Source organism: Pyrus communis, chromosome 17, assembly GCF_041283825.1.
Source record: "Pyrus communis isolate YQ-2024b chromosome 17, ASM4128382v1, whole genome shotgun sequence".
NCBI classification, from domain to species: domain Eukaryota; kingdom Viridiplantae; phylum Streptophyta; class Magnoliopsida; order Rosales; family Rosaceae; genus Pyrus; species Pyrus communis.
The window spans coordinates 204,535-223,977 of record NC_142581.1 but is presented as its reverse complement, the minus strand read 5'-3'; the positions used below and the strand labels follow the sequence as shown (position 1 = coordinate 223,977).

General features: G+C 37.3%; 3 protein-coding genes across 3 annotated transcripts; all 3 read right to left on the bottom strand.

The window, feature by feature from the left end:
• Positions 1 to 7,615: 7,615 nt before the first annotated feature.
• LOC137707480 (mitochondrial phosphate carrier protein 3, mitochondrial) lies at positions 7,616 to 10,533 on the bottom strand. Its single transcript, XM_068446357.2, has 6 exons — positions 9,978 to 10,533; positions 9,131 to 9,492; positions 8,974 to 9,017; positions 8,232 to 8,446; positions 8,020 to 8,144; positions 7,616 to 7,929 (listed from the first exon to the last, which is right to left on the bottom strand). The coding sequence occupies exons 1-6, from the start codon at positions 10,281 to 10,283 to the stop codon at positions 7,869 to 7,871; spliced, it is 1,113 nt and encodes a 370-aa protein (XP_068302458.2). The 5' UTR covers positions 10,284 to 10,533; the 3' UTR covers positions 7,616 to 7,868.
• A 754-nt stretch (positions 10,534 to 11,287) lies between these two features.
• Positions 11,288 to 14,274, bottom strand: LOC137709456 (pentatricopeptide repeat-containing protein At3g26782, mitochondrial-like). Its single transcript, XM_068448544.2, has 2 exons — positions 12,665 to 14,274; positions 11,288 to 12,563 (listed from the first exon to the last, which is right to left on the bottom strand). The coding sequence occupies exons 1-2, from the start codon at positions 13,580 to 13,582 to the stop codon at positions 11,520 to 11,522; spliced, it is 1,962 nt and encodes a 653-aa protein (XP_068304645.1). The 5' UTR covers positions 13,583 to 14,274; the 3' UTR covers positions 11,288 to 11,519.
• Positions 14,275 to 15,134: 860 nt separating this feature from the next.
• Positions 15,135 to 18,162, bottom strand: LOC137709356 (uncharacterized). The gene is made up of 2 exons (XM_068448445.2): positions 17,285 to 18,162; positions 15,135 to 16,165 (listed from the first exon to the last, which is right to left on the bottom strand). Exons 1-2 carry the CDS (start codon positions 17,843 to 17,845, stop codon positions 15,449 to 15,451), a joined length of 1,278 nt encoding a protein of 425 aa, XP_068304546.2. The 5' UTR covers positions 17,846 to 18,162; the 3' UTR covers positions 15,135 to 15,448.
• Between the last annotated feature and the right edge of the window lie 1,281 nt (positions 18,163 to 19,443).

Below are 19,443 nucleotides of genomic sequence, written 5' to 3'. Positions count from 1 at the left end.
CTGATTAAAAATCGTGAGTGTTAACCCAAGCTTTTTGGTGAAAAATATAATTTTTTATTTTTACAAAATAATATCCGTGAGCTCTAAGGAAAACTTTATAAGGCATTTGGAAGGGTTTTTAAAGCTTTTTGAGCAATAAATTTATATTTAATATAATATTTAACATGAAAACTAAGAAAATAAGTAAAAAAAACACAGTTGTGAGGCTCAAAACATTGCTAAAATGGGGTTGCATCCTCCAGAATGTCAACAAAAGTCTAACTTTAATTTTCAAAATTTCACGATGAGGCGAAGGTGAAATAATTACATTGAACTATGATTTATGTACAAATTTGCAAAATAACCCATTTTTTTGGTGAAAAATGCGAATTTTTTATTTTCATGAAATATTTTCCGTGAGCTTTCAAGAAAGCTTTATAAGGCATTTGGAAGCAGTTTTACAGCTTTTTGAGCAATAAATGTATACTTAGTATAATATTTAAATCGAAAACTAAGAAAATTTGTGAAAAATAGTAACCCACGTTTTTTTGGTCAAAAATGAAAAATTTTCTTTTTGTGAAATATTTTCCGCGAGCATTAAGAAAAACTTTATAAGGTGTTTGGAAGCGGTTTTATGATTTATTGAGCAACAAATGTATACTTAGTAGAATATTTAAGCCGAAAACTGAAAAAATAAGTGAAAAATACAATAGTGAGGACCAAAACATTGTTAAATGGAGTTCCACCCTCGAGAATTTCAACGGAAAGTCTTACCTTACTTTTCAAAATTTTTATGGGAGGCGAAACTGAAAACAAATAGATTGAACGGTGATTTATGTACGAATTTGCAAAACCGACTAAAATCGTGAGTACCCACGTTTTTTTTGTCAAAAATGCAAATTTTTATTTTTGCGAAATATTTTCCACGGGCATTGAAGAAACCTTTATAAGGTGTTTTGAAGCGGGTTTATGATTTATTGAGCAACAAATGTATACTTAGTAGAATATTTAAGACGAAAACTTAAAAAATAAGTGAAAAATACAATAATGATAACCAAAACATTGTCAAATGGGGTTCCACCCTGAAGAATCTCAACGGAAAATCTTACCTTAATTTTCAAAATTTCATGGTGAGGCGAAGGTGAAAACAAATAGATTGAACGATGATTTATTTACAAATTTGTAAAACCGACTGAAAATCGTGAGTATTAACCCACGTTTTTTTGGTCAAAAATGAAATTTTTTATTTTTCCGAAATATTTTCCGTGAGCATTAAGGAAAACTTATAAGGTGTTTGGAAGTGGTTTTAGGATTTATTGAGCAACAAATGTATACTTAGTTGAATATTTAAGCCGAAAACTGAAAAAATAAGTGAAAAATACAATAGTGAGGACCAAAACATTGTCAAATGGGGTTCCACCATCAAGAATTTCAATGGAAAGTCATACCTTAATATCCAAAATTTCACGATGAGGCGAAGGTGGGAACAAATAGTATGAACGATGTACGAATTTGTAAAACCGACTAAAATTCGTGAGTGTTAACCCACATTTTTTGGTCAAAAATGAAATTTTTTATTTTTATAAATATTTTCCACGAGCATGAAGGAAAACTTTATAAGGTGCTTGGAAGTAGTTTTATGATTTATTGAGCAACAAATGTATACTTAGTAGAATATTTAGGGCGAAAACTGAAAAAATAAGTGAAAATTACAATAGCAAGGACCAAAACATTGTCACGTGGAGTTCCACCCACAAGAATCTCTACATAAAGTTTCCCCTTAATTTTCAAAGCTCCACATAGAGGCGAAGGTGAAAATAAATAGATGGTGATTTATGTACGAATTTGCAAAACGAACTAAAAACCGTGAGTATTTAAGCCGAAAACTGAAGAAAAAAAAAGTGACAAACATAATAGTGAGCATGAAAATATTGTCAACTGGAGTTCCACCCTTAAGAATCTCAACGGAAAGTCTTACCTTAATTTTCAAAATTTTTACGGGGAGGTGAAGGTGAAAACGAATAGATTGAACGATGACTTATGTATAAATTTGTAAAACCGACTAAAAATCGTGAGTGTTAACCCACATTTTTTGGTCAAAAATGAAAAAAAAAATTTCGAGAAATGTTTTCTGCGAGCATTAAGCAAAACATTATAAGGTGCTTGGAAGCAGTTTTATGATTTATTGAGCAACAAATGTGTATTTAGTAGAATATTTAAGTCAAAAACTGAAAAAATAAGTGAAAAATACAATAGTGAATACCAAAACATTGTCAAATGGGGTTCCACCATCAAGAATCACAACGGAAAGTCTTACCTTAATTTACAAAATTTCACAATGAGGCGAAGGTAAGAAAAAATAGTTTGAATGATGATTTATGTACGAATTTGTAAAACTGACTAAAAATCGTGAGTAACACCCACGTTTTTTTGGTCAAAAATAAAAAATTTTATTTTTGTAAATATTTTCCGCGAGCATTAAGGAGAACATTTTAATGTGTTTGGAAGTGATTTTATGATTTATTGAGCAACAAATGTATACAAATATATATTTGGAAACTATACTTGCTTTACGATAAGGGGTTATTACATTTTCAAAAAGGTTTTACAAGCTTTAGTTTTAGGCCCATTTAGCCTTGTTTTTCACCCCTCCAGGTTTTAGTGGCTGAGCTTTCGTGCCGACGAGGATTCTTGACAAGTCTTGGTTTGGGAGTTTACCTTCGATGGTAGAATTCTCATTCTACTTTACTATACTTTACTTATGCTCTGACATCACGTGTTAAATGGGTTCATTCCCTTTCACATGCGCACTCTTGCATTTATGCACTTTTAGGTTAAAATTTATTTATATTTTCCACATCACAACACTATATGGCTTCATCACCTTCCTGTTGTCGACCAGCACAGCTCGATTCAGAGTCCAGTTGGACATTCCAAGTTGGGGTGTGTCACCCAAAACATTGTTAAAATTGGGTTCCACCCTCAAGAATATCAATGGAATGTCTAACCTTAATTTTCAAAACTTCACAATGAGACAAAGGTGAAAATGAATAGATTGGACGATGATTTATGTACGAATTTGCAAAATGGACTAAAAACGTGAGTGTGAACCCACATTTTCTGTCAAAAATGCAAATTTTTTATTTTCACGAAACATTTTCCATGAGCATAATGGAAAACTTTGTAAGGCATGTGGAAGTGGATTTATGATGTATTGAGCAACAAATGTATATCTAGTAGAATATTTAAGCTGAAAACTAAAAAAAAAATAAGTCAAAAATATAGTAGTGAGACCCAAAAATAGGGTTCTACCCTCAAGAATCTTAACGGAAAGTCTTACCTTAATTTTCAAAACTTCACGGTGAGGCAAATGTGAAAATAAATAGATTGAACGATGATTTAAATATGACTGGGCGAGGATCAGTAGCATGGTACCGATCTTTCCCAATTCCATTTTTCTTATTTATTTTCTGCTTTTTTGTTTATTCCTTTGAGTTTTTTCTTCGTACATTGCTTTATCTGAGTAACCACTATTAAATTCAAATATCTTTAAATTTAAGTTTTAAATCATTGATTACAAGTGTTTAAATATGTACGTAATAGATTTTGCATGAAAAAATATATTTTGAAGAATATGAGTTTTGATAGTTTGTTGTTATGGTAAGGGAACTAAAACAAACATAAGCACCAAACAAAAACTAAAAAACTAAAAAGAAAAAATTGAAAAGATGGGTTCGGTACGAATATAGCGATTCATTCTCACAACTATTGCTAACACGGTAGCGACAGTTATTTTGGACAATCGGTAGGGAAGTACTGATCATATCCTTTTCTATTTCATTTATTTATTTGGAAGCAAGTTTATGATTTATTGAGCAAAAAATGTACATTTAGTAGACTATTTAAGTCGAAAACTAAAAAAATAAGTAAAAAATATAGTAGGGAGGCCTAAAACATTGTTAAAATGGCTTTCCACCCTCAAGAACATAACAAAAAGTATTACTATAATCTTCAAACTTCATGGTGAGGTGAAGGTGAAAAATTAACAACGATTTATGTATGAAGTTGTAGAAACTAACTAAAAACCGTTTTTTGTCAAAATTGTAATATTTTTATTGTGACATCCCACATCGCCCAGGGGAGTGATCCTTATATGTATTTTCCCATCTCTACCTAGCACGAGGCCTTTTGGGAGCTCACTGGCTTCGAATTCCATAGGAACTCTGAAGTTAAGCGAGAAGGGGGCTAGAGCAATCCCATGATGGGTGACCCACTGGGAAGTTGCTCGTGAGTTCCCAAAAACAAAACCGTGAGGGAATGGTAAACTCAAAGCGGACAATATCGTGCTACGGTAGTGGAGCGGGCCCAGGAAGTGATCCACCCCGGGCGGGGATATGACATTTGGTATTAGAGTCTAACCCTGGTCGTGTGTGTGGCGATGAGGATGTTGGGCCCCTAAGGGGGGTGGATTGTGACATCCCACATCGCCCAGGGGAGTGATCCTTATATGTATTTTCCCATCTCTACCTAGCACGAGGCCTTTTGGGAGCTCACTGGCTTCGGGTTCCGTAGGAACTCCGAAGTTAAGCGAGAAGGGGGCTAGAGCAATCCCATGATGGGTGACCCACTGGGAAGTTGCTCATGAGTTCCCAAAAACAAAACTGTAAGGGAATGGTAAGCCCAAAGCGGACAATATTGTGCTACGGTAGTGGAGCGGGCCCGGGAAGTAATCCGCCCCGGACTGGGATGTGACATTTATTTTCGCGAAATATTTTCAATGACCATTAAGGAAAATTTTATAAGGCATTTGGAAGTGAATTTACGATTTATTGAGCAACAAATGTATATTAGTAGAGTATTTATGTCGAAAACTAAAAAAATAAGTGAAAATTATAGTAGTGAGGTCGAAAACATTGTTAAAATACGGTTCCACCCTTAAGAATATTAACGGAAAGTATTAATTTAATTTTCAAAATTCATGGTGAGGTGAAGGTGAAAATAAATAGTTCGAATGACAATTTATATACGAATTTGTAAAAACCGTCAATGTTAACCCACGTTTTTTGTCAAAAATACAAATTTTTTATTTTCGCGAAATATTTTTTGCGAGCATTAAGCAAAATTTATAAGGCATTTCGAAGCAGATATACGATTTATTGAGCAACAAATGTATATTTAGTAGACTATTTAAATCGAAAACAAAAAAAATAAAGGAAATATAGTAGTGAGGCCCAAAACATTGTTAAAATTGCGTTCCACCCACAAGAATATAACGTAAAGTATTACTATAATTTTCAGACTTCACGGTGAGGTGAAGGTAAAAATGAATAGTTTGTACGACGATTTATGTACGAATTTGTTAAAATTGACTAAAACCAATCAATGTTTACCACGTTTTTTGTTAAAAATGAAAATTTTTTATTTTGCGCTAAATATTTTCTGTGAGCATTAAGGAAAATTCTATAAGGCATTTGGAAGCGGATTTACAATTTATTGAGCAACAAATGTATATTTAGTAGAGTATTTAAGTCAAAAACTTAAAAAATAAGTGAAAAATATAGTTGTGAGGCCCAAAACATTGTTAAAATAAGGTTCCACCCTCAAGAATGTTAACAAAAATTATTACTTTAATTTTCAAACTTAACGGTGAGGCGAAGGTGAAAATAAATAGTTTGAACAACGATTTATGTACGAATTTGTAAAAACTGACAAAAAACCGTGAGTTTAACACCCATGTTTTTGGTCAAAAAGGAAAAAATTTTATTTTCGCGAAACATTTTCCATGAGCATTAAGGAAAATTTGTAAGGCACTTGGAAGCAGATTTACGATTTATTGAGCAACAAATGTATATTTAGTAGATTATTTGTGTTGAAAACTAAAAAAATAAGTGAAAAATATAGTTGTGAGGCCCACAACATTGTTAAAATTGGGTTCCACCCTCAAGAATACAACAAAAAGAACTACTATAATTTTTAAACATCATGGTGAGGTGAATGTAAAAATAAATAGTGTAAATGACGATTTATGTACGAATTTGTAAAAACTGACCAAAAACAATCAACGTTAACACACGTTTTTTGTCAAAAATACAAATTTTTTATTTTCTCGAAAAAGTTTCCGGGAGCATTAAGGAAAATTTTATAAGGCATTTGAAAGCATTTACAATTTATTGAGCAACAAATGGATATTTAGTAGACTATTTAAGTCGAAAACTAAAAAAATAAGTGAAAAATATAGTAGCGAGTCATAAAACATTGTTAAAATGGGGTTCCACCCTCAGGAAGTACTACTATAATTTTCAAACTTCACGGTTAGGTGAAGGTGAAAATAAATAGTTTTAACGACGATTTATGTACGAATTTGTAAAAATCGATTAAAAACCGTGAGTCACCCACATTTTTTGTAAAAAGATGCAAACATTTTATTTTTGTGAAATATTTTCCGTGAGCATTAAGGAAAATTTTATAAGGTAGTTGTCAGTGGAATTACGATTTATTGAGCAACAAATGGATATTTAGTAGACTATTTAAGGCGAAAACTAAAAAAATAGGTGAAAAATATAGTAGTGAGGCCTAAAAGATCGTTAAAATTAGGTTCCTCCCTCCATAATATTAACGGAAAGTATTACTTTATTTTTCAAAATTCATAGTGGGGAAAAGGTGAAAATAAATAGTTTGAACAGCGATTTATGTACGAATTTGTAAAAATCGACTAAAAACAATGAGTGTTAACCTACGTTTTTTTGTCAAAAATGCAAATTTTTTATTTTCGCAAAATATTTTCTATGAGCATTAAGCAAATTTTTTTATTTTTGCAAATTTTCAAAATCAAAATCCGTGATGATTATAGTCTTGAAAGGGATAAATTTTTTCATGTACTTAGAATATATGCTGACCTGGAGTTCCACAAAAAAAAAAATTTGACACATGTATATTTTACTCTTTTTAATTAAAAATGCCAATTATTTTAGAAATTCACACTACAATAATCAAAAGCTCATGAGCATCAATCTGAGACGTTGATTAACCATCCAGTGCACCAACCTTCATCACCGGCCAACGATTTAACTAGTGTCATCTATGCCTGCTCTTTGTACTTTCTCTTTCTTTTATTTCGTCTCGTTCTCTCCCACTCTTGCTTCTACTACATGGAACCCAGGGATTGTCGATGAGAATCCAACTCATATCCGCTATCGCCAATCCCGATCTATTAGCTGCTGAGCCGGCACAAGAAAGAGAAGAAATAAAAAGGGGAAAAGAGACAGAAAGAAGTAGAGAGGGAGAGAGGTGAGGCGGAATGGCAGAATCGATGGGGGATGAGGGGATGGGCCATGACAGCGGGGATGGTATTTTACCTTTTTTTTTTTTTTTTTTTTTTTGTTATTTTTATTATTTTCTGAAAATGAATATACAAGGATAAAATAGGTATTTCAATGAAATTCATTAATCACAGTTAACTGAGTGGTAAGACAGGTGTCAAACAGTTATTAGTGCAGAATTCCAGCTCACCATATGTGACCGGTACCTGAAAAATTTTCTTCTCAAGAAGAAATATAAATCGTCCGTCATAATTCCCATGCCTTTTGGGATGGCAACGCAAATACCCCATCTAACATTATTTTTTATTGCCTACTCCTTAACAATCAAATTTCAAATTCATATCTCATCTAACTACAAATACGTCTTTTAAATGAGGATGAGAGCAAAACCATCCCCACAAAACCAGACTAGTCAAATATGGGGAAAAATGGATCTGGTTTCCAAATGTAAAAGAAACAATATTCCCCTTTGAAGCCATTTAAACAACTTCAGCAATCCTAAGCTTATTTCGTATGACAAATTTTCAGTTCCAAAAACATCGAAGTTGATGCAGTTGATCACCCAGCAGTTTACACCTTAGCAAGCTCAGAAGCAGCAGCAACTGGAGGGGGAGCACCACCAGTTGTTGGCCTGAAATATACCAATTTCACAAAAATCACCCAACCATTCATTTAAATGAACTAATAACAAAACAACTAGTAGCATGAAGGATTGACTTACAGCCCGACAAAAACTTTGAATGCATCATAGATACCCCACTGAGCTCCAGTAAGAGTTCCAATCATGACAATACGAAGAGGAAGCCCACGGGTAAAAAGACCAACCACTCCAATCTTCTTCACAGCCTGCACAGCCAGAAATCAAAAGAGTCAAAACAGAGCAAGGATGAAGATGTAGTACAACAAACATTATCCAGAAACCATAGAACTCACATCACCAACTGTTGCTCCCTTGGCATTGTTGAGGAAAGAGACAAGATTGTCAGCAGGATGAGATACAATAGCACAGAATACACCGGCCACGTATCCACCAGCAAAACTCAAACCAAGCTGCAAAGATTTGGAGCACTCGCTCTTAGGTCTAGGGATGGCATATTTATAGATCATCTCCACAATTGTTTCAAATGAGGCAAACTTCATCATGGTGTCTGCAAGAAAGAACAAGTAGATAAGTAATTGCAATTTTGTTCTCAACTTCTCAAGTAAAGCATACCGTAATGAGAAATACCGCTTACAGATCATAACTCCAAGTATATAATTTCAGCACCAAGTTTCAGAAACAGCTTAATGAAAATGCAGCAACAAAAAATTCTTGCTATCTGTCTAAATCTAGAAAAATGCAACAGTAGCATGACCACAATTGCTTATTGTGCAAACAATCCAAGTAACTCATGGAAGCATGGAAGAAGAAGAAGAAGAGATGGAACAACATACAAACTTCAGACTAAACATGACATAGAAGTGGTACTCAAAAGTTCAAAGCTAAAGTTTTCAAGTTTATGGTTATCAATTGCATCTCTGAAACAATCACGTTCATGTTTAAAAGGGGTTCCATGCATGTTGAATCACAGTACAACAGAATATTCCTTTCAAATCATATACAGAAATGTCAAAGCTGCAGTTCACATGAGTATCAAGATAAAAACAGTCATGTATTCAAATCTTTCCGACTTACATGGAATTTGACGTCCCCATAGTGGAACAAGACCCTTGTACAACCTGTAATTGAGACATGGTAATCTTAACGACAGAATTTTATTTGAAACCTAAAGCAAGAAATCATGCATCTATGTGTGATAATACATATACAATGATGATGCAGTACAACTTACCCAAGAGCACCTTCAGATCTGACAAACTTCGGAAGTCCATCTGACAAACCTCTAGCAAATCCAGGCTGAGTTTGCACACGGACCTTGACTGCCTCAAAGGGGCAAAGAGCAACATCGGCAATGACCTCAGCAGATGCAGAACCAGCAAGGTAGATCAAGGTCTTGTACTTGGCAGCAAACTCTGGTCCAGCAAGGTCAGAGTAGTACTTCTTGAAAAACTCATAGAATCCAAACTTGCAGGCACCCTGAGCACTGTAACCAAGGAGGGTAGGCACCCATCCCCTGAAAAAGCCCTTAACTCCCTGCTCCTTGAGCAGAATTCCAAAACCAGATGTGATGCTTTTGTACTTTGCCGGATCAATCTGAAAAATCAATAAATAATAGCCACATCGTCAATCAAATTATCTACCTCCGCCGTTAAATGAAGTAAGAACTATGTGCAAGTCACAAATGTCTCTGATATGAACCAACCAAACAACTTACATTAAAGGCCTTACAAGCAAAATAACTAAATGAACGAATTAATACAAATGTCAGATTGAAAGCAATCAATCGATACAGATCCAGTTTAGATCATGATGCAGTGGAATTAAGAAACAAAATATACAATATTAACAGCCAAATGTGAGCCATGGATAATAAATCGATACCTAAGCAGTCCAAAAACCTGGACAACATTTCTGGATGAACATACACAGGTACATACACAAATGAAATGTTACGAGCAAAATCCAAGGAAAAAATAGCACAGATCCAATCAGATAAAAGAAGCATTGTATGATAAGCATACATAACCGAAATAAAATCAGAGATAAGAGATGGGAGAGGAAAAAGCTCGGGATCTGACCTGCATATTGCACTTGACGAGGTCAAGGGGAGTGACGGCCATGTGAGTGAGACCACAGCTGAGAATTCCTCCAAACGTACAGGCAGCGTAGAAGGAAGGCGAGTACATCTCGATCTTCCCCAAGGGCTCGCTGGGCGACGGAATGACGAGGCCCTTCCTAGCGGAGGCTCCTTCGACGGTGGCATTCGGCGTGAAGCCGCCGTTAGGCCTGGCATAGAGCATCTTCTCCAGCGCGATGGAGGATGAGGAGCTGTAGAGGAAGCTCGGGATCAGAGCCTGACGCGACTGCTTGTCTGAGAGAGCCATGGCAGAGAGAGTGTGATTGATTGCTTTGAGATTTGGGAGATGAAGAAGGAGAGAGAGTGAGGGAAATGGAAGAAGAGAGGTATTCTCTCCCAAACTCTCGCTGCCAGATGCTTTGTTAGAAATGGGGCTCTCCTCTCCTCTCCTCTTGCCCTTATTGATTCCGGTTTTTGCTATGCGCCTCTTGCTCCAAAGTTAGCTCAACCCTCGCGTCATTTCTACGACATAACCCTGTTGATTGCATTTATTTACTATTCTGCCACTTAGCCTGGCTGACCTTTCGCTTGCTCACTCCCAAAAAAAGTGCATTGGGGCCGGCGGCCCATCAAACTAGGTTTTTATTTTCTCTTCCTTCTTATTTGATCAGTGCCAAATTAGGTTCGTTTGGTCAAATATCAAAGGAAGGATTTGAATCGATCCAATTCAATGGAGGACGAGCTGCCCTTATATGATGTTATGAATCGGAAAAGACTGGATCAGTCGACTGGAGCACGAGGGGCGAAATCAACTATTCTGATAATTAATATAATTTCATTTTGTGCGCATTTGATCTTGTAAATCATAATTTATAAACAAAATACTTTTTAATTTTATATATACAAGTAAAAAAAATAAAAACGTTAAAAATCAGAATAAGTGTAACATCGAAATTAAGAAAACATTGTGATGGCTACTAAATTTATTTTGAAGCTGGCATTTGTTCCCTCATAGAAAGGCATGAATGCTACCAACTCAATGGGAGCTGGATTGGCATATTCGTGGGCATATCTCGGGAAAATCAATTGTTATGGTATTTCCAATTTGACAAATTGGCAATTTGCAAACGTTACTTCGGTTGAGCCTACATTAGACTAGTCAAGGGATCGTACCCTTTTGATTTAGGAAAGAAAACCCTTACTTGCTCCCGGTAAATTTCAATACCTTCCATTATTTATAGAAGAATGCATGGTAGACTAACTTTTTAAACCACATTTTATAAATTATATGATGTGTTTTTGATAATTAGATTATAAGTTAAGGCTGATCAGAATCCTTGTCAAGGCTGATCTATAATTTACTCAGTCTTCTGTTAATCAGAAACAATCTTATCAGAAGAGGCATTCAGTTTCACCAAAACTGATTATATGAATGGTAGTCACAACATTCCTGTAGAGCCATTGCGTGCTATACTACACCTTATCAATGAGGCTGTTTATCGAGCCAAATTTGCCTAGCAACCGCCATCGTCTTACAGAGCCATCACCAATAATCTCCACAAGAACACAACCCATTCCTGAAGTGATGAAACCGCTTTGAATCTCTGACTACAATTTCCCGATCAACAACCTTCGTAATCAACTTAATAACAGTATGACAATTGGCACAAACTCGGAGATTCTTGATTATCTGAATCGTCGCACCAGGTACAGAATTCATGATTCCAAAGGCAACGGCCAGCTTCTCACTATGTACTCTTAGGACCATTTCCTTCTCTTCCTCATCAACGTCATGAAGAACTGAACTGATATTGGGTGCATAGCCAACCTCTTGCAGCTTGATTGTCAGTTTTTCCAAGTACTCATAAATCTTCTCATGCTGAGGATGCTCTCTGTCTCCAACTAAAAATAAATGCACAATACCTCTCAGTTCAACCAAACTGAATCCAGGAGGTTTTACCAACCCACGATTCTTCATGAGTACTCTCATCCTCTCAACATCTTCCCATCTCCCAGCATCGGCATATATATTTGAAAGCAAGATGTAGTACCCACAATTATGAGGGTCAAGCTCAAACAGTTTTCTTGCAGAAATCTCTGCAAATCTCACATTTTTGTGTACCCTGCAAGCCCCAAGAAATGAACCCCAGACAACACAATCTGGCATGATCCTCATTCCCTTTATTAAATCATAAGCCTTGTTAAGATCACCAGAACGTCCAAGAAGATCAACCATGCACCCATAGTGCTCAATTCCAGGTTCTACACTGAATTCACGGCTCATGGCATTAAACCAATACCAACCTTGTTCTAATAGACCAGCATGGCTGCAAGCATTTAGAAGTGACACAAATGTTATGTAATTTGGTGTCACACCATCTCTTATCATCTTATAGAAGACCTCCAACGCTTCTTTGGCACGGCCATGCATTCCATAACCTGCAACCATGGCAGTCCATGTCCTGACATTCTTCTCCTTCATGCAATCAAATGCCTTCCTTGCCAAGTCAACTCTCCCACGTTTGCAGTACATGTCGATAATAGAGGTAGACACTATCACATTCTCTTCCAAGCCCTTTTTCAGAACCTATAAATAAAAAGACCAAAGATTGCATTAGTTGAGAGAGCCTGCAGTAATAACCTATTCCACAGGAAGCAAAATTAAGGGCTTGCGAGAAACTTGAATACCTGATCATGTATAGACTTCCCAACTAGCAGAGGCCCAGCATGTGCACAAGCTAATAACAAAGTGGACAACGTCACGGCATTGTAGTGGACGTCACCATCCCTTGCCATTCCGTAGAAGACTTGCCATGCCTCAGAAGATAATCCACTCTGTGCATAAGTTGCAATCATGGAGTTCCAAGAAACCAAATCCTTTTGAGACATTCCATCAAACACCTTTCTAACAAGCTCGAGCTCGCCGCATTTGGCATATGCATCCATCAAAGTATTCCCAACCCATAAATACCCATCAAAGCCTCTCTTCACCACCAACCCATGAACAGTTTGAGCAAGTCCCTTACTTGACACTCGAGAACAAGCCGACAGAACAGAAACCAGAACAACAGGATCTAAAGAAACATCCTCATTGTCAATTTCCTCGATCAACAACTCTTTAAAGAGAGACAAGGCTTGGCAGGCGTCGTCGTTCTGGACGCACCCGGTGATCATTGACGTCCAAGTAACCACGTTCCTGTGAGGAATTGTATCGAACAGTTTCCATGCATCCGTCAATCGACCGCATCTGGAGTACATATCGATAAGGGCAGAGGAGACAAAGAGATCGGACTCAAAGCCGAAGACCAACGCCTGCTGGTGAGCTTGTTTGCCGGAGTGAAGGTCCAGCAAAGCCGAGCAGGATTTGATGGCGCAGGGGAAGGAGGAGCGGTTTGGTCTGAGGGAAAGCTTTCGCATGGACGAAAATGCCCGGAGGGCTTCGAGGGAGTCGCCACTCCGGGCCAAGTCGGCAATGACGGAGTTCCAGGAAGCGACATCGTCTTTGTCGACGTATTTGTTGAACCAGGTTGTGAGGTTGAGGTTGTTAACTGAGACCGAATGTTGGTGTCTGCGGATGAGACAAAAACTCGATTTTGAAATCTTCATTCATTCATCATTCTTTCGTTCCCGGGGGATTTTCGTGGCTTTGGATTCCCGCTGAGCGAACAAACTGGTTGCAAATGTGGGATCTTTTTGGAACTGTCTGCATGAAATAAAGCTTTTCTGCCCGCCCTTGCAAAGTCAAACATTAGTCAAGGAATTTGCAAATGTTGTGAGAATTACAATTATACAAGTCGGCACTACCCCCTGTTGTTGTGAAGAAAATCTGGTATCGTATAACATCGGTTTAATAAAACGTATCAACGTGTTATCCAAAAGAAATATTGATACAACATGAACATTCTCAAGAATACTGAATAAAAATTATGGACTTGCACGTCAGTTCTTCAATGTTTGCCAACAAACTGGCCTGCGCTTGGGACCGGTGTAAATGCATCCGCCGAATTAGGAGTAGATTCATCACCTGGAGAAGGGAAGAAGGATTACATACTGTTATTGGGTGGATTTCCATATGGTAAAACCACCGGAGAAGCTGAAATCGTTAGCACCGCACTAGTTGAGTTGCACAGAGCATGTAAATTAGCAAACAAGATGGCTGTGCATATAATTTACTGATAGACAGAGCCAGTAATTTCCGTAGATGTCTGAGAATCTTAGCTGAACTGGGGATTCAATAATATGTACTATTATATCTGAGAAATTTAGGTCATTGTATTTCTATACCAATCATTGTCTCTAATATGCTATGTCCCTCATTGTATTTATATACCAATCATCGTCTCTAACATGCCAAGTCCCAACTCCTAAGAGCACTTGCTTTCTCGTGGTGTAATGTGAGTTCTCTGCTTGGTAAGAGGATGTCTCATGATTAAGTTATAAACGCGAGAGAGAGATTTGTGATGAGTTCGGCGCCTGGTTCTGATTGTAGCTAGTCTCGTAATAAGAGAGGATGTAGCCACAACATGCTGCATAATTAATTGCCTTATTTTTTTTAGGCCTGAAATTGCAACTATCGGCTGCGGCTGCCAGCCCCATCCATCCATCCCATGCGAGAGTTGTGAGTGTCTGGTGACCGACGCACCGCAACTGTGTGTGTCCTGTCTGATGCGACTTGTTAAAGAAACAGGACAAGTCACTCTAGCAGTCCAAAATAACCACATACCCCTTCTTTTTCTTCCTTTCTCTAACATGGTTTTGCATCAAAAAGGCCAAAAAATATAAATTTAAAAATAAAAAACACAGAAACTTGTATTGAATTGAAATGAAGATTCCAGCCCTGAACTATCCAACCTAGCATTCAACTTCAATCCATTAAGTACCAAAATAAAAACATAAAAAGGAAAAGAGCATTGTGTGGCTTAACCATTCAGTATTACGGTCTGGTGGTATTCCTCTCCACTTGAAAGTGAGAGATCTTCGGTTCGAATCTCGTGGATGGCGAATTCGATACCAAATTAGGTTGTCTATTATGTAGCTTAGCCGAACTCCCTTCCCCTTAGTATCAATTTACTCAAAAAAAAAAAAAAAAAAATGTAAAAGGGCATACCCCTAATAAGTGAGATTGTTCCTACTGAGATCTACATAGCTGATGAACGCATGATCAAAGTTTCTGAATTATGAATTTTCTTTAAAATATACAGGAAATACATGATTCTTCACACCATCTCCTGTAATTGCGACAAATAAAAAGAATCACCCGATACAAGGATCCAACTCCAACAACATTTCATTCTTCTTTTGCGGAGTTGAACAATTCGGAAATAAAATAGCAAATGTTACAACAAATGGCAGGGCATTGCATATTCAAGCAAAACTATCGTGTTTTGTAACCCACTGATCCCGGGAAATGAAACTTCACTTTCGCATTGTCGATATAATGTAACAAGTTATGATACTCCAAGTCTCTAACTACTACATGAGCCTGAGGTGTGCAGTATCATTCAACCTCTTTATCTGCCAACCTGTTCTCCATGAATGCTGCAAAACTGTCACAGAAGAGTCTTCTATGCAAATCTTACACGACATTAATGGGCTGCATCCAAGGATTCCTGTGAGGAGACATTGGATTGGCACTGCATGACTGAATATACCAGTACAAGACGCAGAAGAGGAGCTTCTCCCACTTAAATCATGAGGGGAACTTTGGTGAGTGACATCCCGCGGGGAAATTTCATCCTCAACCTCCTGAACTCCAGTTGTCGTCACAACTTGTAACCTGCTCTTACCTGACTTTTTCCTTAAGAGCCCCTGCCGCTGCCTGTGAAGCAGATCCCAGTTAGGTGGAGGGAGGGAAGGCCCATCTCGGTCATGAACTGAGTTGGTTAATACATGAGAACTATGGTGTGCAAAGCCTTGGCTCTCATTCTGATTGTGTGATGAGAATGAGTAGTATGCTCTCAACTTTTCTGGAAGCCCAAGGACTGTCCCGTTTAAAAAACTAACCATTTGAAATTCCACTTGCCGAAGTGACTCTCCCGATGGTGCTGAGAAATCAGGCTGAACTCTTTCCATGAAGCTCAAAACTTCAGCTGTGTATATTTCGGATCGGGGGCACCCCTCCCAATCCCCCTGACTCATCTCTGCAAGCGCATCTGAAGTTTGTATCTGTCCAACTGGAAAGTTCATTTCCTGCATGATTTTATAATCCGACAAAACTATTTAGATACATGTAGAACATCTTAAATACCAAAATTCTAGGGTAAGCAATATCACATATCAGATACACTATATCTTGCATTATCTCTTTAGCTGCTCATATCAGGAAACAATTACTACAAAGCAGTCTATGTCATATCGTCAGCTAAAGGGGAACCTACCAAATTCCAATATGGTAGCGGTCTATGTCATATCGTCAGCTGAAGGGGAACCTACCAAATTCCAATATGATTCATGCTGAAGAAGAAGAATAGAAGGGCTGGGGTCCGGGGATCTAACATTTAATGAAGGAGGAGGAGGAGTGAAGGAGAAGTTAACCAAATACTAGCAAATCTGACCCAACTTTCAAATCCTGAGAATTCTTTTGGTCAAAACAGTCAAGGATAACATATACTCTGCTAAAAGGATTCAGATTCCAATTATCCACCTACGCCTTCTTGGATATTCATCATTCTGAACACATTACTTGGACTAAGAATCAATGTACCAAGAAGTTATAGAAGCCATGTCTTCAAATCTATGAGCCATAACCGTGACAGCTTCATCACCAATCATGTAACTGAGTCAATGAGGGACCGCAACAGTAGTGACACAAATAGCACTTAAAGCTTTCATTCCATCCTACAAGCCAATTAACTCGACTTGAAGAAGCTTTTCATCCCAAATGTGTGATGTCAGCTATACAAATCCTTGTATGTACCATGAATTATAAATTGCAAAACCTACCAAATTATAGGCTGCCATTTACCCCTGCCAGTTTTTATCCTGCTTGAAATTGTACGTAGGTTTTAAAAGCTTGGTTGCTTGATGATTCCAAGAAAATTCACCTAGGTTTGTTAAATAGCACTAGGCTTAAAACGAAAAAAAAAAAAAAAAAATAGGTTCATGTTCAGCAAGTAGTTAACAAACAAATTCACTTATCCCTCTCTCACTCATAAGTGAATCGTATCGGCATAAGTAGGCAGAATTCGATGCTTAATCACATTCTAAAACTAGTAAGCAAAAGAAAATATACTCAGCATCGCCAGTTGTCCACAATTTCCATAGAACAATCAGAATTCTAAACTCGAATAAGTTCAATTCAAAAATTACCTGACAGACAGAAACCGCCATGGAGCGCGCACGATTCAGCGGGGACGAGTAAACGGCACTGAAGCTAACCCTCTGGGAGTTCAAGAAAACCGCCAGGGCCCTGGCCTGGCGCTTGCCGTTGGGGGTCAGAGCCCCCTGGGGGCACCGCCCGCCCACCAAATCGGGCCTCAAATTCAACTCGCACTCGCCGTGACTAATCAAAAACACCTCCGTGACGAATCGGTCGTCCTCCATGGCATTGGACGAGAAGCTGCGGGAGAATCCGGGAGGCGGGGGCAGAGGCGAAGGCGGGGCGAGGACGTTGTAGGGGTCCCACACCTTGATGGAGGGTCCCAGGCGCGGGGTGCCGAAGGAGGAGAGCTGAGGGGAGAGGGGGGAAGCAGATGCGTGGCAGAGCATCTCGGGCTCTTGTTCTAAAACCTTTTTGATCAAATCCTTGTCCAATTCCAATTCACTTCGAATGTTGGGCTCGCCATTGATGCCATCCTCTTCTTCTCCTTCTCCTTCTTCGTCTTCCTCTTCGCTCTCTTCGGGCTCTTGTACGGACTGAGTGGCACCCATTAATCTACCAGAGGGAATGAGATCTGCGCCCGCGCACTGATTTGTGAAATTAGATCTGTTTCTGCTTCGTTTGACTTGTTGTATATATGAATGTGGGGATGGTTCGATGTCGATTTGGAAATTGGACAGACAAAGCTATTCCCGCACCGCCACCGCCACCTTTTATATCGTAATCAATATATCAATACAACTGCTTCTTTTACATTTGTTCCTTTTCAACTTTTCATAGTTTCAGTTTCCTTCCTTGGCACTAAATCAACACAACACTCAGACGAAACAGAGAAATTACAGTTACGAAGGAGTGACTTTTCATGTTTAAAATGTCCTTAATTAGATCAGGAGTGATTTTACATGCTTAAAATGTTCATAACGTTTAAAGTGAATAATATCAAGAACATTCTATTAACTGAAAACAATTTTATGTCGTTTTCTCTTCTTTCTTTTTTTTCCTCTTCGTATAATCTTCTTCATTTGTTAGTTTGTCTCATTCATCCCACTTCTTCACTTCATCCTTCTTCATTATTCAGTTGTTTCATATACTTTCCCCCCATTTCTAACACAAAATATATATACTATAAACTATAAACGTAATGGTTATTAAAGGGAAGCTGGTTGTTAGCACTAAGATATACTTTTTTGTTAATTTGTAGATGCAAGCATTAATAAACAACATAACTAAACTAGCAGGGAAGTATTATTAGCACTCCAAAAATCTCATTCTACACTCCTCACAAGTGTATTTTTTTTCCTAATATAGAAAGTTTGGAGTATAGAGTGAAATTTTTGGCGTGCTAATAACAATTCCCAACTAGCAAATTTTGACCAAATAACTATTGATCTAGTGATATATATATATATATATATATATATATATAATGTTGAAAGATGTTATAAGTCCGAATTGATAAAAAAAATTTGTTAATAAGATAATGTTTGTGTTCTTCTCTTTCGGAAATGAGTTCATTCCACCACTTTTAAACAACACATCATTTGGTAGAAATTTCATAAAAGAACTGTTCAATGTCTTAATCTTTATAAAAAGATTATTCTTACAAAATAATCATGCAAATCATAGCTTATTTAGTAATTCAAATTTATCATATACATCAACAGTGTATGTACCAAGTAACATATTCATGAAGAACCGCTAATTTATTTGATACATTTAGATGACTAAACAAACTATGATTAATGTATGTTTATAAGAATGATCTTCCAATCAAGTTTATGAAACTGAACAATTTTGGTTATGAAATTTCTATGAAAAGATACGTTATTTAAAGGCGGTGCAATAAGCTCATTCCCCAAGGGGTGGGCATAAAAACCACGAAACCAATGAAACTGAACCGGAAATGACGTAAGCCAAAAAGTACGATTTTAGTTATAATTTTAGATTAAACCGAACTGGACAAAACCAGCAATAATATTCAATTTCTATTTTGGTTTAAGGAGTGAACTGGATTGAACCAGACTGTACTCACGCCTACCCTTAAGGGCATAACGCAATCCTTATCTTTGTTGATATGAATGAAGAAAGTTGAGGTTCCACCATAATACTAATTGACAATTTGTGAAGTAGCTCAACTACTTGTAAGCAC

Excerpts from the sequence above, each read along its gene's own strand:
- LOC137707480 (XM_068446357.2), bottom strand. The coding sequence starts at position 10,283 with ATGGCTCTCTCAGACAAGCAGTCGCGTCAGGCTCTGATCCCGAGCTTC. Across the intron at positions 8,145-8,231 it reads AGGGAGCAACAGTTGGTGAT|GCTGTGAAGAAGATTGGAGT; the intron begins GTGAGTTCTATG and ends CTGGCTGTGCAG. Across the intron at positions 7,930-8,019 it reads TTCAAAGTTTTTGTCGGGCT|GCCAACAACTGGTGGTGCTC; the intron begins GTAAGTCAATCC and ends GGTATATTTCAG.
- LOC137709356 (XM_068448445.2), bottom strand. The coding sequence starts at position 17,845 with ATGGGTGCCACTCAGTCCGTACAAGAGCCCGAAGAGAGCGAAGAGGAA. Across the intron at positions 16,166-17,284 it reads TGGCGGTTTCTGTCTGTCAG|GAAATGAACTTTCCAGTTGG; the intron begins GTAATTTTTGAA and ends AAAATCATGCAG.
- LOC137709456 (XM_068448544.2), bottom strand. The coding sequence starts at position 13,582 with ATGAAGATTTCAAAATCGAGTTTTTGTCTCATCCGCAGACACCAACAT. Across the intron at positions 12,564-12,664 it reads GGAAGTCTATACATGATCAG|GTTCTGAAAAAGGGCTTGGA; the intron begins GTATTCAAGTTT and ends TTTTATTTATAG.